Source organism: Agelaius tricolor, unplaced genomic scaffold, assembly GCF_023055355.1.
Source record: "Agelaius tricolor isolate 1412-34295 unplaced genomic scaffold, bAgeTri1.0.p SCAF_16, whole genome shotgun sequence".
Classification (NCBI taxonomy): Eukaryota; Metazoa; Chordata; class Aves; order Passeriformes; family Icteridae; genus Agelaius; species Agelaius tricolor.
Genome location: NW_027269276.1, coordinates 7,505,101 through 7,522,310, shown reverse-complemented (window position 1 = coordinate 7,522,310; position 17,210 = coordinate 7,505,101). Strand labels below are relative to the sequence as shown.

The 17,210-nt window shown below is 55.0% G+C and overlaps 1 protein-coding gene across 3 annotated transcripts in view; it reads left to right on the top strand.

The window, feature by feature from the left end:
* Nucleotides 1-8,567: 8,567 nt before the first annotated feature.
* The window catches only part of NTRK3 (neurotrophic receptor tyrosine kinase 3), a 218,569-nt gene continuing 209,926 nt past the window's right edge, over nt 8,568-17,210 (top strand). The window contains exon 1 of one of the 3 annotated variants that reach the window (XM_071441298.1): nt 8,568-9,454. In XM_071441298.1, coding sequence (XP_071297399.1) covers nt 9,207-9,454 — 248 coding nt within the window. In that variant the 5' untranslated portion in view covers nt 8,568-9,206. The remainder of the gene's footprint in view (nt 9,455-17,210) is intronic. The other 2 variants (XM_071441300.1, XM_071441301.1) reach the window with 2 other exon arrangements.

Sequence of the window (17,210 nt, the reverse complement as noted above, 5' to 3'; positions counted from 1 at the left end):
TTCCCTGCATGGAGGTTTGCTTGTTGCTCAACCTGGGGCTTCTGTGTCTGAGCCATGGGACTTTGGGCCATGCAAAACCTTGTTTTCCTGCAGTTTTGATTGGGATGTGGTGGTGTCTCTTGTGGCAGGACCGGTGAGACAAGGAGCTCTCTTGTTGCCAGTGTTAATAAGCAATAGGTGGAAATGTTTATCATAACTTGGTTAGATGCTCTGACACATCCCTGCAGGAGGTGAGGGGGTGAGGGGAACCCTGCAGCACATGGAAACAGCTGCTGCTGAATCTGCCTGCTCAGCACAGCCAGGTCTGTGCACAGACAGGTCAGACTGGCACAGCCTGGTCTGCAGGCTCAGCTTATCTGCTCGATTGTGGAAATTCCATTTGAATAATCTGCACATGAGATGGCTGCTGGTCCCACCTCTGTCATGGTGGGAAGCAGAGGTCCCCATCAAGAGGCTCCAGAAGAACCTGCTGTCATTTCAGGGCTCCTTGGTCATTTCACCTGTAGGGGCCATCTCCAGATTTCAGCTGGGTGCAATGTTCTGTGCATTTGAAAAAAATAAACCCAGCCTTTAATATTTAATCAGTCATTAATCACTTTTATTTATTTTACTCATCTGAACGGCTTCACAAGTGTTTCACTGGTAGTTATTCATTGCTGAAGCTCTTTGCTGGGGGGAAACTCTCCATTGTTTGGGGCTGGGGACCAAATCAGCTCTGTGTGGGAGAGGTCTGTCTCCAGCTCTCTGCACGGCTTTCCCAGAGCCTCCCCAGCTCCCAGGGAGGAGGGAGCATGGCTGGCAGGGCTCTGGTTAATGCTGCTGCTGGGTCTGCTGTTGATGTGCTTGGCTGTCCCAAACTACAGCCCTGCCTGGCAGGGGGGTGGGTGCTGGGCAGGGGGAATGGGAAGATGGGCTCTGGGGACCCCATCCCACTGAGAAGATGGGTTGTGTTTCACATTAGCTGATGCTCCTGTGTGGTTTCCAGCACTAGCCCAAATGCAGAAGCTTGTGGCAAGCAAGCTTGGATGTGCTGTAGGCATAAATCATGTCAGCCTTTCTCTGTAAGGATGGGGAGGGCCTCTTTTCACACTGCTGGGGTGATGGGGAGTTGCTGAGTGCTGAGGATTGCTCAGCCATGGGCTGGAAGGTGTGGGTACCTACCCCTTTCAGATTTACCTGCACTGAGACCTCAGGCTTTGGCTTTTCCCTGCTGGCATGAGATGTGTCAGGGCAGGGGTGATGCAGGTGCCAGTGTGAAGGACAATATGACACACTGACCAGATGTCTCCAGGGCTTTCTGGTGTCCTCCACTGTTTTGCTGCCCTGCAGTGTGTCCCAGATGAGCACAGGGAGCTCGAGTTTGACCTTGCTGGCTCCTGTCACCAGCCAAAATGACACCAGAGATCATTGCAATTATTTGGCATGCTGCTGCAAATGCCTGCAGCCCTCTTTTCCTTGGCCCCCCATGGTTCCCCCAGCTGGCTGCTTCCCACATATGTCCCTAATCCTGCAACTTGCCTGCCCTCCTCCTCTTGATCCTCCATTTTCCCTCCCTGATCCACTCCTCATCCTCCTGCAGCCTCACTGCAGGCCCCCCACCTTTGCTCACCCCACACCCTTGCCTCGGAAGGTTAAAATCAGCTCTACCTGGAGTGTGTTCAAAGGCTAATGTACATCCTCCCTTAATTATTGATCTGTTTATTGCAGACACTTTGGCAGGACGTGGCCACAGCTCACACACCAGGCTCCTGCCCTCGGTTCCCCTTGTGGCTCACAGGGACTGAGGGCAGAGCTGGGGGGGTTGACCTGGGCACCTGATGCCCCACCTTGAGGACAATCCCAGCCACACCTGTGTGCCCCAGGGTGTCCCAGGTTAACCTCTTGAGCCTGTGGGAGCAATAAAGGGCTTTCCTTTGGAGCCCCCCTCCCAGCCCCTCTTTCTCCCTGGGTGAGCAGAGCTCCTGAGATCTCTTTCCCCCACAGCAAGGCCCCCTCCTGTAAGGTGCTGTCAGCCCCCAGGAAGTCTGGCACAGGGGATCAAAGCACAGTGATGCCACTGAGCCCCAGCTGCTGTCAGCCCTGGGCAGGGAGAGAGGAGATGCTGCATTAGTGGGGCTGTTAATGACTCTGCAAAACCCATGCCGAGAAACAAGCGTGGCAGTGCCTGGAGAGGGGGGCTCAGAGGCACAGTCCTGCTGCTGGGGCTGCTGCCAGCCTGTCACCTTCTGCTCCAGGAGCTCCAGCCTTCAGGTGATGCTGGAGAGGCATCAAAGTGGGAGAACACAGATGCCACCAGCTGCCAAGGGGGAGCAGCTGGTGTTTGCTTGCTTTTCTCCAGGGTGAGGTGAGGTGGATGGGACAGAGTCCTTCTTGCTCAGCCCAGGGCTGCTGGCCAAGCCAGGATTTGTGAGTCCTGGTTCCTTTGGATTTGGCATGGTCACTTCTCCCCGCACGGTGCGTTGGGAGCGGGACCAGATGTCTCACTTGCACTCATTATGGGGTGAGGAGACATTTAAAGTGATTCAAGGTTTCCTGAGTCCTCTGGTGGACCAAATGACCATTTCAAGCAGCTGTTGCCCCACCTCATCCTTGGGCTGAGAGGCATAGCAGAGTATTTTGAAATGGTGCCCCTTTGGGGCCACAGCCATCTCCCCAGTCAGCTGTAGGGGCTGCAAGTTCCTCATCCCCCTGATGCTTGGGAAGGATATTAGGTAAAAGCTGCCTTCCCTACCCTGCTGTAGGGTTCACAGATTTATTTGGGAAAGCTGCACCCTACAAAAAGATTTTGGAAAATAATTTTATGAAGAGTTGTATTATATTAGTTTCTTCTCTGCTTAACCCTGCTCTGGCACCCAACAAACTCCCCAGGAAAAAAGACTTGGAGGCATTAACAGGCTGGGGAGCTTATTTGAAAGCAATTTAGCTTCCTCACAAGTGTGGATGGGGATAAAGAACACGTTTCTCTGCCCCTGTGCAGGGAAGAGCTCAGGGCAAGGAGGAATCAATTCTCTAGTGAGCTGTGATTCAACCTGGAGGCTTGGTGAGGGCCTGAGAGGAGCATTGTTACCTCTCTGATGAGCTGTGTGTCATGGACACTATTCCTTTTGTCCAGTTGCCTCCCCAGCATGTCAGCATCAGCCCAAGTTTCCATGGACCAGGCAGGGGCTCTTGAGGGAAGCTCCCAGGGGCACAGGTGCCTGGCTGGAGGGTTGGGATGCTTGGATGGACCCTCACAGTGCAAGGGAACAGGGCTTGGCAGGGGTGTAGCTCTTCCTGCTGTTCTTAAAAACATGCTTGAAAAGAAGCTGAAGGCTTGTGGCCTAATTAATCAATTGATTTTGATGAATTTTAAAATCCAGAGCAATTTTTCTTACACCCAGGTCCCGCAGTGGGGGATATTTCAGGCACTCTGTTATCCCACTGCAGTCCCAAATACTCCACTTGCCTGATTTAGGAATGTGGGATTTTTGAATGAACAGACTTGATTTGGGGGAAATCATGGAGGAACAGGATGGATGCTTCTGCTCCTTTGTCCTGGCAAGGGTTGTGCCTTTGCCTGCGTGTCCCAGACACTCGCATCAGGAATTTCCTGACTGGTGCCCACAGGCGAGTGGCTCTGAGCTGTAAAACGCCCCGGGAGAGCTGCAGATGGCAGGACATCAGAGCAGCAATGCTGGGACTGTAATTCCCCTTATCTGCCAGCAGCATGGCCATCTCAAGTGCCTCCTGGGAGCCCTTTGCTGCTCCCTGCCCAGCTCCTCTCCCAGCAGCTGCCCCCAGGCTCTGCAGCCTGGCCCTGCCTCCCCATCCCGGCTCAGAATTCTCCTCTTTCCTGGGGCTGGAGAGGGGCTGGCTCTGCTGAGCGCTGCTGCCAGATCAAAGCACTGCCTTGATTCCTTGATGGCAGCTATAATCTGCTCCATGCTATTCTTTTTCCTATTCCTTGGGCTTTCTAAGACCTTCTTCTTCTTTCTTTTTTTTTTTTTATTTTAATTTAATTGCAGACATCCTCCCCGGACCATGTCTTGGACACTGCAGCCATGACCAGCCCTTTTCCCTGGCTAGGCACATTAATTCAGGAGCTGCCTAGGTGGGAGACTGGTTCAGGTCCCAACACTGCATGCAAGCACAGCAGTATTTGTTATCTTCATGACAGAGCTGTTTCTTTAGACCTCACTTGAATATGTTTTCTCCTGATTTTTCCTTCCTGATAATTTGAGCAAACAGTCCTCAGTCCTCAGCTTTTCCCTACACTTTGTTATCAGCCCTGTGGAGTTTATGGACAGGACATCAGCTGGAATGGCTTCATCCTGTCCTTGTCCCCACATGTCCACAGCATGGTCAAGGTCAACCCAACTTGGAGTCTCCTACCACAGGCTGCTCTCCTGAGCTGAGACCTTCACCTTTCATCTCACAGCTGTCACTGCCCAGAAATTATTGTCCCACACACCTTTCCTTGGCTCCCTTCCTGCTGCCCTTCCTGCAGGTTCCCAGGGCCATGCTGACCCAAGTTCAGGGTGTGACCTTCCCTGCTGCACAGGGGTCCTCCTGCCAAGCACTTGCAAAGCAATGCAGACATCAGATCAAAAGATGCTTCTAACCATTTCCCAGGGTGGTGGGAACAAGGAGATCCACTTCAGGGAGCAACACTTTTGATGCTTGTGTGTCTGCACAGCTCAGGTGAGAGGCAAATGCCTCTTGGCTCTGCAGGGCTGATATTTCCCTCCTGCAGCCCATCTCAGTGATGCCATGGTGGATGCTGTGCCCTCAAACCAACCCTGACATCCCTCCCTGAAAGCTGGCACTTTCTGCAAGCTGGACCCTCTCCAAGGTGTAGCTTTTGGGGTCTCTCTGCAAAGGGGCACCTGAACCTGCAGTGAATTCCCAAGGCAGGGCATGCAGCCCCTCTCCCTGGCTCTCCTGCCAGAGCTCACACCCTGCCTGCTGAGCAGCTCTGCCCCGGGGCCGGCTGTCTGTCAGAGGTGTGCAAAGTGGATCTCCTGTCTGCACATCTGCAGATCCTCCTGGGCGGGAGGGGGGCTAGGAAAGTGTCAGCTCATCATTTTCAGGGAGCAGGAGTGGTGTTCTGGTAAGAGGAGCGAGGCTGGGCGCGGGCCTGTGGATCAATACGGAGATCAGAGGCTCAGTGCCTGTCGGAGCTGTGATGACTGAGCAGATATCAGACATGGATCTCTCTCTGCTCGTGCCTCCAGGGGCTGTGGTGTTTGCAGGCCTCAGGAGGCAAGCAGGGCATTGGGCAGCCTTTACCTGTGATGCAGGGTGGAAAGGGGAAAGTTGTCCCCAGGGGATGGCCAGCCTGAGAGTGAGAGGTTAAAGGCAGCTCTGTAGGTGGGAAGAGTGGAACCAAACCCAAACAGCTGCCTTCACCTCTGCCTGTGGTCAGGAGCTCCTCAGGCACTGCCTAGCCCTGCTATTTTTTCTGGGATGAGTGTTTCAGTAGCAGTTTGTGTCCCTGTGCAGAGGGCAGCTGGGATGGGACAGAGCTCTCTGCAGAGGAGCTTGGGTTTAGTTTTGGCCAAGTGCATCCCATGAAATTTCCGGAGGCTCCCAAGGGCCAGAGGAAAGCCAGCCCCTGAGCCCCTGTGGGGCAAAGTTCTCACAGGAAGCACTGATTTCATCCTTCATGGAGATGCTTCTTGAAAGAGCAATTTGCCAGCATCCCTCACAGCAACTGCAGCAAGGCCTCTGCTCGAGATACCATCTCTGTGCTCTGACAGCCCCATCACTCATGCCCTGCTCCTGCCTCCCTCTTCCACAGGGACAGGAGTGAGGGATGGAGGCAGGGTTGGAGGCAGATATGACGTGTTCCCACCACGGGCAGCTCCCAGCTATCCCCATCCTCTTTGGGGTCAGAGTGTGCCAATGGCAGCACTGGGCAGCAGCTCCTCTCTGCCCATGCACAGTGAGGGGTGCTGGCTTTGGGCAGGGGAACAGGACCAGGGGCTTTGAGCAAGGTGGTGGCTCATCTTCCCTCTGTGGCAGGGACTTTGCTGTCACTCACTGATCCCCCTGGCAGCCAGCACCAGCAAGAAGGAACAACCCCTGAATTTCTTTCTCCTGCCTACCTTCCCCCTGCCCTCGGGCACCCAGCTGGGGGCTCTGCTCGTCCCATTCCCCTGCTTTGCCTGGCCACGTTTCCTCAGATTTATCTGTTGGTGACAGAGGAAGATGAGGCTTGGCACAAACCCTTCTCATCAGCTGCTGAAGCAGGGCCTGCCTGACACCAGGTGGCAGAGTGGGGTGGGAAAGTCACGGGGTGGGTGGGCTCCTGTGTCCCCACAGCCAGGACAGCCGACCTGAGACGCCCCCACAGCATTCTGTGGGTTAAACCTCAGCTTTGCAAGCAGAGGGCAACGCTGGTAACTAGACCTGAAAATCTCTCTGACTGTGTTTGTGCTTTGCTAGCCGTTGTACTCTGCCAAGGGGTGACCCCATGCCCTGGGGGACAGAGGGACAGGGTGCTCATGTGTGCAGCCCTGGCCAAGCAGTGCCACCCTGGCACCTCCAGGTGACAGCACTTCCTGCAGGTGACAGTGGCTTCCTGCAGGTCCCAGTGCTGATCTGCCCACAAGAGAGCCTAGCAGGACTGCAGTGGGTCCCCAGGATGGGTGTGTGCCCCCTGCATGTGTCCCCACCTGTGACTTTACCCCGTGGTGACATGCCAGGGTATGCTGATGGCCTCACACTGGTTTTATATGGGATGGGGTGATGGATGTCAAGTGCCACAAGGAGTCTGTGACCTCACACCAGCTGCAGTTTAAAGGAAGCCCCGGTGTCATCCTGGGCACTGGTTTTGGGGGCAGTGTGGCATCATTGGTGCTGCTGGGGGATGAGCCCACATGCTGAGTGGGCATTGTGGGGTGCCTGGTGTTCCCCATGGGCAGGGGAATATGACATGGTACCCCAACAGTGTCCTCTGCAGTCTGGTCACAGGGCTGAGCCACAAGAATGGCATCTCTCTGATACAGGTGGGGAAACTGAGGCAGGGAGTAGAAAACACACCTGAGTGTTTTCCTCTCTGGTGTTCTGGATGGGAGATGCTTCTCATGGGAGTGGGAATCTACAAAATTCTCCCCTGTGCTCCTCTTTCTTGCAGTGCCAGTGACCTCTTCTGCTCCAGGTGTTTCACTTTGGTAATTCAGAAGAGGTGGGGCTCAGGGAGAAAACAGCCCTCCCACCTCACTATTTCTTCTCTAGCTCAATACAGCTGCTTCCCCTGGGAGCCCTGGCAGGAGCAGCCCTGGTGAAATTCCTGGCACCCCAGAAGACCCCCTGGGAGCAGGACTGATGCCCTGGAATGAGCAGCTCCTTGCCCATCTCTGCCATTCCTGGGGCTCCTGGCACGGCTGGACAGCAGTGGGTGAGGACTTGCCCAAGCAGGGGCCCTGCCCGTGTCCCACGGGCACAGGCTCCCTGCAGGGGGCCCTGGGTGCACCAATCCCGCTTGCAAATCCTTTCGGTGTGGTGGAGTTTTTCCCTCTTTCCCTCCAAATCCCGAAGCCCCTTCCAGCACAGGAGATGGTTCTGGGTGCATATCAGAGTCTGAAGGTGTTGGCTCAGCCGGTGCTGTCTCTCCTCCTTGTGCAAAGCACTTTGCTGCCAGAAGTAGACCCTTGAAATATGTGGAGTCCTACACCTGTAATTCCTCCCTTTGCCCGTGCTCCTGCCTGCAGCACCATCCCTTTATTGCTGTGTGTCTGTGCAGAGGAGCAGAGACATGAAACTATTGGGGAGAGGAGGAGAGAAAAAAAAAAAAAAAAGGCATGCAGAAAAGCGCTGTGGAAAAGCAGAGCAAATTAAGCAGAGCTCTGATCTGCTTGGGTTTGTGCTTGCCAAAAATGCACCATGCATCTTAATTCGCTCTGCTGTTCAGCTCGCACTCACTGCTCTCCTGATGCCATTTCGGCGCTCTGAGCTCAGCCTTTTCAACACTTCAGTCTTCCTCTTTCAGGATTTTTTTTTTTTTTTTTGCATGTCTGATTGCAGAATCTGCTGCAGGAGGGAAGGGGGAAGCCAGGGGAGGGAGGACGGGAGCCCCGACCGTGGGTGCTCCTGCCTGCGCTTCCCGGCAGCCGGCTTGGTCCCCGATGCATTTTTTAGGGGCTTGGGGGGGGGTTTGCATCTTTTCTAGAAAGTCCTTCCTGGATGCTCTTCAGTCGCTTTTTTCACACCCAGCCGTCTGATCTGCCTCTCTCGCTAGGATCCTCCAAAGAAGAAAAAAAAAACATTTAAATTGCTGTAATCCACACTGGCTTTTATTCTCTTCCAGTTCAGTTTAATCTCTCTCTCCTCTCCACCCTTATGTCCGGGTTGGGGGAGGAGGGGGGGAAACCCACCCAACAACCCAGCGAAAGGCAGCATCGTCCTCCAAAAGAGCTTGAGAAAGCAGGAGCCGAGCCAAAGCCCCTCTGCTCTCCCCCACCACAAATTTAACCCCAGCTTCAACTTTTCCTCCGCTCCCGGGGCTGAGCCGGGCTCCAGCAGTGGGGTTTTTCCCCTCTCTCCCCCCTCCTCCTCCTACACTGATTTTTAGCGGAGAGGGAGGGGGGTGGGGAATCCTTTTTATTGCGGAGCCCGGTTCTCTTTGCAAGCCTTCCTCCTCCTCTTCCTCCTCCCCTGCTTTTTGTGCCCGCCGCAGCAGGGCTGGCCAGGCCGGGGGAGGGAGGGAAGAGATGGGAAGGGGAGATCGCCCCCTCCTCTCCTCTCCCTCTGTCTGTTTTTTTTGCAGGTGTGTCAATTTTAATTCTGCCCAGTAGGTGGGACTTGGTGACTTTCGCACCGTTTTTGTTATTTATTTATTTCCCCGGCTGCTTCTCTCTCTCCCTCCCTTCCTCCCCTCCCATCCCTCCCTCCCCAGCCTCCCGTTGCGATCCTCCGGAGCGGCTGCGGGAGCGGCGGGCGGCCGGGCCGGCATGCATCCATCCCCGCCCGCGGCCGCGGCCGCTGCCCTAGCGGGAATTACAGCCTCTCCCAGCCAGCTGCCAGCATGATTTCATCTGCTGGAGGATTTTTGCAGCTGATCGCTTGAGGTTTTGTTGTTGTTGTTGTTTTTTTTTTTTTTTTTGGTTGTTTTTTTTTTTTCTTTTTCCTCCCTCTGTCTTTGTTTCCTTCCCCCTTTCCCCCCCTTCCCCTCCCTCCATCCCCCCTTTCCTCCTCCTCCTCTTTTTTAGAAGCAGCAATCGGAGATGGATGTCTCTCTTTGCCCTACCAAGTGCACTTTCTGGAGGGTTTTTTTGCTCTGGAGCATTTGGGGAGACTATCTGCTTTCGGTGCTGGCTTGCCCTGCTAATTGTCTTTGCAGCAAGACAGACATCAATTGCAAGAAGCCGGATGATGGGAACCTCTTCCCTCTCTTGGAAGGCCAGGATTCAGGTAGCAGCAATGGCAACACGAGCATCAACATCACGGACATCTCAAGGAACATCACTTCCATGTAAGTGGGGGTCCCCCAGGGCTCCCCCTCCCCGGCAGGGTGCGGGCTGCGCTGCCCGTGCGGGGCTCAGGTGCCCCCGGCATCACTGCCTGGGCTCAGCCCGGCTCCCCGGGCACAGGATGCAGATAAGGGAAAATGCTGCCTTTTCCCTTACCCCATCCCCCCTAGAAAAAAAACCCACCATAAAAAGCCCAGCAACAGTTTGGCCAAGGCTTAAGAGGAATAAAGTAAATGGGATCTGATTCCTTAGCAGGAGAGAGAGCAGCAGGCAAAAGATGCTAAAGCTGCTGCTTCCTTTAACTGTTTGCTTCTGCAAGGGGAACGGGGACGCCACAGCCACACACCGCCACATATTCACCCAAATTGGGCGAGAAAAGCAAGTTCTGAACTGCTTTTTCTTTCTTGAGACTTTGCATCCAGTTAAAATGTCATTATTTTTTACATCCCCACATCAGAAAATGCTCCCTTCCCTGCCCTGGCTGAGTGTATCAGGGGATCTGCGGTTTTGCATTTTTAAGAGGAGAAAAAAAAAATAAAAATAGGACAGTGAGATGTTCCTTAAGTAGCTTATTTAATTCACATTGTTGTAATTTTGTAACTCGTCGTGGTGCCGCGATAGGATTTGTGTGTTTTAGGTTCGGGGTGGTGGCGGCGGTGGGGAGAAGCATCGGAGCAGCGAGATATTTTTAGTTGAGCACTTTGCGTTTGTTTGCATGCTTGTTTATCTGGAAAATCAACTTGAAGTTGCATTATCCTTGTTTGGAGAGGCAGTTAGCAAAGCCCATGTTAATCTCATCAGTGTGGAGTCGAGAAAGGAATATATTTCCCTCTTCTGAATCCATCATGCTCTTGGTGTGTGTGTGAAAAAAAAAATTCCTCATTGCTTCCAATCTCTGCTCTTTATTTTCCAGTACATTTTTGGGTGAGATGAACTCTGAGCCATTTCATTATTCTAATGCTAATTGAAATGTGAGCATTTAGGGAAATGTAGCCCCCAGAGCAAGTTGCCAGTGGGAGTTGAGCAGAGAAGAGGTGGAATCCTTTATTCTGGCAGTGAAATGCAGCAAGGTTTGAAATGAGTAATGGAGGGTTATTTATTTAATTTTTTTCACCTCGATGGTGTGGTTGCATGGAGGGAGAGGGCTTTGGGTCTCTTCCTGAGGCTGTTTTATTTGGTCACAGTGCAATTGCAGCAGAGCCATGGAGTAATTGCAGTGCCTCTCTCGCAGCTCTGCTCATCACCTTTGCTGGGTAAAGATGACGGGAGCTGCTTTCCCCGTTTGCTTACGGGTCCATGCGATGCCCAGGCAGGTTTTCAGCAGGTCACTGACCCTGAATCCACAGCCCTGTCTCCCCCCTTCCCAGCAAACCTCCATAAGAACAGCAGGAATGGGGAAAGTAGATGGGGGGAGCTAATGTAACACTCCCCTTCCAATTGCCCCATATTTATCCTGCGTCGTGGTGCTGGAGTGTTTTCCCTGTGATGCTGGAGGGTTGAGGGTGATGCTGGGGAAGTCGGAGAAACTCGTGTTTTTCCCCTGTGCTCGCTGTTTGTTGTGGTTTAGTTTTAACCCTTTGGGGGCCGGGGAGTAGCAGGAAAGGCAGGGAAGGGTTTGGAAGCCACCAGCGTGAGCGACTGTGCGTTGTCAGATGCACAGACATCTGAACTGCTGGGAGAGGTAGTATTACACGAGTGCTTTGTGCCCAGAAAATGTCTTTGCTGCTTTGAAAATGAAAAATGCTGATAAGCAGCCTGTAAAAAGGAGTGGGGGGAAAAAAAAATGGACAGCTCCAGAAACAGATATTGGGTATTTTTTTTGGAAAGGAGCTTCTCCTAAGTTGGGGAAGGAGAAGAAGGTGCCAGTTTTTGCTGGTATTCATATGCCTCTCTGCTTCACAGTGAGCGAAGCACATTCCTCCACCCCCTGCATCTCTGCTGGACCCGTGCCTCCCTTTTTGGGCTTGGGAGGGCTGAGGCACAGGGCTGGGGTGAACCCCAAAATGCTCTCAGGGGCTGAGACTGTGCACAAATGAAAACTTTCCACAAGGGTCTGTGCTCACTGGGGAGGCAGTGGTGGTTTATAGGGGATACTTATGGGAGCAGAGGGTTGATTTATGTGGCAGGGATGGTTCCCAGCAAAGGGGTCACTGCTGGGAGCCAGACTTGAACCCTGTTCATGCTCCTGTGTGGAAGGCATCAGGTCCTGCACCCTTTCAGGCTGATGTCAGGCCTCTCCTTGCCAGCCCTGACATCATCATGGATGTTGGGGTGAGGGTGCCTAGAAGCCCAGCCTGGTCATGGCTGAATCACTGCTGGCACATGAGTCTGATTCAGCTGGGCAAGGAGCAGTGTTTTCCCCCTGCTTGCCATGCTCACAGGGGACTTGGCCTCTTTAGGCAGCTTGTGGGCAGCCAGGGGGCAAAAGCACCTTCTCCCCCTGGGCTGGGGGTGAGCAGGGGAGGCTCAGTCCTGTCCCAGTGGCTGAGGGATGCAGTGCCCCAGCTGGAACCTCCCCACAGGCCCAGGGAAAGTGGTGGTCCCTGCTCCATCTTGTAGCTGGTGAAAAAGCAAATGGAGTGTGGGGTGGTGAAACAACCCTGTGACCAGGCAGAGCCTTATTCACATCCAAAAGAGAGCTCAGCTTCCAAATCAGGGCTTGAACGTTGCTGATGAGAGACTGCCAGAGCCCACTCAGAGAGCTGGTTAAAAAACCAACATAGCCATCTTGGAGGGCTTGTCCATGTTGCCCCCTCGAGGGAGGGCAAGACCCTTCCATGCCAGCCCACCCCAAGCCAGCACTGGGTGGAGCCATCAGGAGCTTTGGGTTTATATCACTTTCCAGGGGCTGTTGAGACCCTGTGAGGTGAGGACAACAGAAGAGGAGCAGGGGACAGCCAGGCTGTAGTGCTGCCCAAGGAGGATGGTGGGGCAGGCCAGCCCTGTGGGTACCTCAGTGTGATACCCCACCATCTGTTGCACCCTTCAAAGGAATGGCTTTTGCTTCAATTGGTGGTGCTTCTGGCTTCCCACACATCCTCCTTTTGGTAAAAGTCAGAGCTGGGTGGCTCCTGCCCTGGCTGGGCTGAAGGGGACAGTAACACACAGCCTTGCAAATCCAGGTGGTGCCAGGTCAGTGGTGAGGCAGGGGAAAGGCAGGAGGCTCCTGCTCTGAGGAGGAGGTTGGGTTGGCTGATGTCTCTCTGCCCTTTCCCAGCATGCCCAGAAACTTACCTGATTTTGGGTTGCATCCTTGAGATGGGACCCTGCAGACAGATCCCTGTGAGAGCTGCCAGCAGCCCTGTCTAGCCAGAGAGCCAGCTTGGACCTGGCTGAGTTTGGAGTCATGCTCTGTTCTTCCCCCTCCCAGTTTCAGGAGAGGTCACCACAGGGTCGGGGCACATCTATGCATCACTTTTCCTGTACAACTGGGTGGCCTTTGCTGTGTCCCCAGCCAGGTGTGACTTACAGAGACGCTCACCCCTGTGACATGAGGCTTTACTCATTGCAAGCTCTGATGCAGAACTTTGATCCTGGAGTTGCTGTGGCACAGGTCCCCAGCCCTGGCACTTTGGGGGGGCTGGCAGGAGGGTCCCCAGCCCTGGCACTGTGGGGGCCTGGCAGCAGGGTCCCCAGCCCTGGCACACACGGGGCTGGCCGGGTGTTGGGGTGCAGGGTGGCCGGGCTGGGGGTTCATCACCCCGCTGGCAGCGTGGGCAGCGCCTGCGTGCGCCGGCAGCGTGCGTGGGGAAGGACAGACGGAGGAGTTTGCCATCTGGGCCTCCCTACTCCTCAGCTGTTGCTATGGCACTGCGGAGATGCTGCTAGGCAGGCGGTGGTGGCCTGCGTGTGTCACCCCTGGGCTCCCTGGAGGTAGGGAGATGTCCCTGGTATATGAAGCCTCGCTCTTTAGCCAGCTTTGCCAGGGCAGAATGGGGGCTCTTATGGTAAAACACACTCAATAGGTGGATAGTCAGTCAGTATCTGTGCAGCTCCTAGCTGCTTTCAACAAGGTGAGATGAATTCAGAGCAACCCAAGAGGAGGTTGGGTTGTTCCTCTATAGAGCAGGATTTTTGGGTCTTACTGGCAGGGCCAAGAGGAAACATCTTGCTCTCCTCCATAGGCTAGAAGAGCATTTTCATTCTTTCCCTTTGGGCTGTCCCAGCAGCTCCGTGCCAGGGGCTGGCCGGGGGTGGCAGCGCCACGTCAGCGCCGGGAGCTGCGGGGGGAGCGGCAGCGCAGCCCCCACTCACTGCGCGGGAGCTGGCAGCATGTGGAGAGGGGGAAGAGAGAGAGAGGGGGTGCTCAGAGCAGCAGCACCCCTTCCCTGCTGCTGCACAGAGAGCTCGGGCATGGGAAAGCTCCTCAGTGCCCGTGGCTGGCAAGGAAGCAAGAAAGAAAGGGCAGGCGTCTTCCTGGAAGGGCTGGAGGGAGCAGAACTTGCTTTGGTGACCCAAACAGCCATGAGAAAGGCTCCTGTGGTGCTCAAATTATTGACTGCTCTGCTTCAGACAGCAGGCACAAACTTTTCTCCTCTCTGTGAATCAGCCACGTTGTGCCCAATGTGCCTTGTGTACTACTACTCTCCAGAGATGAAGGGCTCTGCATTCCCAAAGCTTTCCATCTCCTGGTCCCAGAGGCTTTGGCTGCTCCAGAGACGATCAAAAAGATCCATAATTAAATCCACCTTGGATTTGCAGGGCTCTTGTTCATGCAGAGCATCTATCCTGAAGGATGTCAGGATGGGGGAGGCGGGCACAGCACCAAGCTTTAAGGACAGAAAAGGGTGCAGAGGTATTTGAGACAAAGAGTTGGGCTGAGATATATGGTTTTGATGCTCTAGAGGTGAGTTAAGCCAGGAGCACTGATCTGTGTCCTCCCCCTTTCCTGTGGCTGGCTGTTGGCTCCTTGCCCTGCTCTTCCTGTCGATCTGTCTGCTGACCAGTCCTGGAGAGAGGCACTTTCCGGGCACAGGTGATGTCAGGTATTTCTTCAGGAAGGAGACAATTTTGGTGCCTGATAGCACTTCCCAGACTTTTTCTGAGCAAAACCTGGGGCCTGAGCTGCTGGCCTGACAGGAGGAGGTGGTGGCCAGATGGTTTAAGGGTGCATGGGATGTGTCCCAAGTCCTCATGTCCTGCAGGTTTTGGGGAGGTCTGAATTGGTTCTGACTGATGGCCTGTCTCCTTACATTGGAGAGGTGAGACAGAGGTGTTTCAGGTCTAGGACAGATGTTTAATGGGAGGAAGAAGAGACTGAGGAAGGACCTGCCTTGCTGTCCGTGGAGGCTTTTGTAGAGCTCAGTCAGGGAAAGCTCTCTGGGTCTGCTTTGTGTTATTAGCTCACCCCTGGGAAGCAAAGCATCTTCATGTGCTCGAGGTCTCCCACAGCCCTGTGACCAGCCATGCACCCAGCCATGCTGGGCCCTGCCAGTGAACCTCCCAAAGAGTCCCTGAGGTGTCCCATGGGATCACCTTTGGGGAGCCCTGCAGGTAGAGATTGTGCCTGGTGCTGCTTCCCAGTGCCACCCTGGCACACCGGCTTGTCCTGCTTGTTGAATTGCCCCTGCTTGGTGTTGTCCTGGAGTTTATGGCTGGGTTTGGTGGATCCCGTGTAGGGGGCTGCTGACAAGTGGGAAATAAACCAAGTCCTAAGCCTGCCAGGCTTCCAACGTGAGTGTTACTGTTACTAGTGCTTGTAACTCGGAGTGTTACTGCCAGGCACTGTGGAATAGCAGGAGTTTGGTGTTTCCTGCACATGGGGTTTCGACAGGTGCTGTAGGTGCTTTCTAAGCAGGTGTTTGACAGCAGCCTGTGGGCTCTACTCTCCCCAAATCCTCTTGCTCTCCCCTCTGCACAGCAAAGCTGTTGTCAAGGAGGTGCTGTGGGCGAGTTCCTCGCTCAGAGGCTGCACTTTGTGGTTGGATATCACAGCACTTTGTGCCCACATGAGATGAGGACCAGCAGCTTGCTCACCTCACGTGGTTCTCCAGGTTCCTGAGAGCCATGCAAGCAGCACCAGCCCCACGGCTGTCCCCGTTGTCCCCCAAAGCTCCGCACCGAGGTTGTTAGTGCAGGAGCGGTGACAAGCGAGCATCCCCGTGGGTGTCCCACAGCGCCCGGCCGAGCCTTCCCCCCGTGAGCCCCGCTGGGGCTGCCGGAGCCCCGCTCATCCCGGCTCCCCCGCTCCGCTATTCCCGTCTGAAGGCGGCTGTGCCGCTAGAGGGCAAGCGGCAGCGGCAGACAGCCCGGCTCCGGGATGCGGGATGCGCGGCACAGCCCGGCTCCGGGATGCGGGATGCGCGGCACAGCCGGCTCCGGGATGCGGGATGCGCGGGCTCCGGGATGCGGGATGCGCAGGCACGGCCGGTCCCGAGCCGCAGCGGGAGCGCCGGGGAATACGGGGGCTCGGGGTCACCCCCTGCTCGGGGTCACTGCCTGCTCGCTGGCATGCTGGAAACCCTTTGCTCTGGGTGCCCATGCTGCTGGACCCCTCTTGGGTCCAGCATCCCCATTCCTGTGGGGGCACCCGCTGGTGTTGGATGGTCCCCCAGGAGCTGAGTGGGTCGCTGGGTCGTGGCTTTCTTCTCTGTGCACTGGTCAGTGCATCCCCACCATCCCACAGCTCTCCCAGCAATGCTGCAGGATGCAGCCCCAGGCTGTCTGTGGATTGAGGAGATTTGCAGCTTTTTGGACAGTATTGGCCCAGCCAATTTGAATGTTTTTGGCCCAGCCAAAGCAGGTGCAGTGAGAAGGTGCTGCTGGACAAGCAGTGCCTGCTCGGGGTCATGATGTGCCCTCTGTGACCAACTGCTGGCTGTGATCCTGCCAGGAAGCCTCTGATGGGTCTGTCCTTGTTCCTGGTGGGGAAGCTGAGGCATGGAGCAGTGGTGGAGCTGGCCTGCAAGGAGCAGAGTGAGGATGGAGATCCTGTAGCCCAGCATTGGCCAGGGTTAGGGAGAGGCCAAGCATGGAGGGGGGGATAAACAAGGCTGTTCTGTTGGTCCTGTTGTGTTTAGCAGACATGAGAGAGGTCCATGGAGAAATCTGGAGGCAGAGACAAGAGGGCACAGGCTGAGAGCTGTCTCTGAGGGCCTCCAGAGCGGGTAAAATGTTCTTTGCTCCTTTGATTAAACCTCTGCTGCACAGGCTGGATGGAGGTCAGAGAGCTGAAGAGATCACATGTCCTTCTCCAAGGGAGGAAGGCTGAGAAGAGCCTGGTGTGAGACAGAGCAAGGGTGAGTGAGGGCAGGAATTTGGCCTTGACCCTGTAATATCCTCCATGTGCAGCTCCTGGGATTATCTCATTTCCCCTGGCAGCTCGGCCAAAGAGGGGCTGGTTATTTCCCTGCTGGCTACTGCCAAGGGCTGCCAGCGTGGTGGAAGGGCTGTGACACCCTGTGGTCCTGCAATGCAACAGCAAATGGGCCCCCAGCATCATGGCAGAGGCAACATTTGGGTGGGTGTGTGTTGGGGAGTGGGAGATGGGCCATGGGTTAGAGCCACGATACTGCTCAGGGCCTGGCCTTTGCTTCAGTTGAACAAAGGGGGATTAAAATCTCCCTGGAGTCCCCTTGGAACACTGCACTGGAATCAGTGCCCAGCTCACAGGGCAGCTCCACCAACCCTGCTGTGCTGTGTCCTTGGGTATCCCTATCCCCATGTACCACCTGGTTTCCAGGCCCCAAGGAACTGGGGTGCTTTCCCTGTTCCCCTCTGTGTGAGAGCTGGCTTGCCTGGGAGGGTGGCACCAGGAGA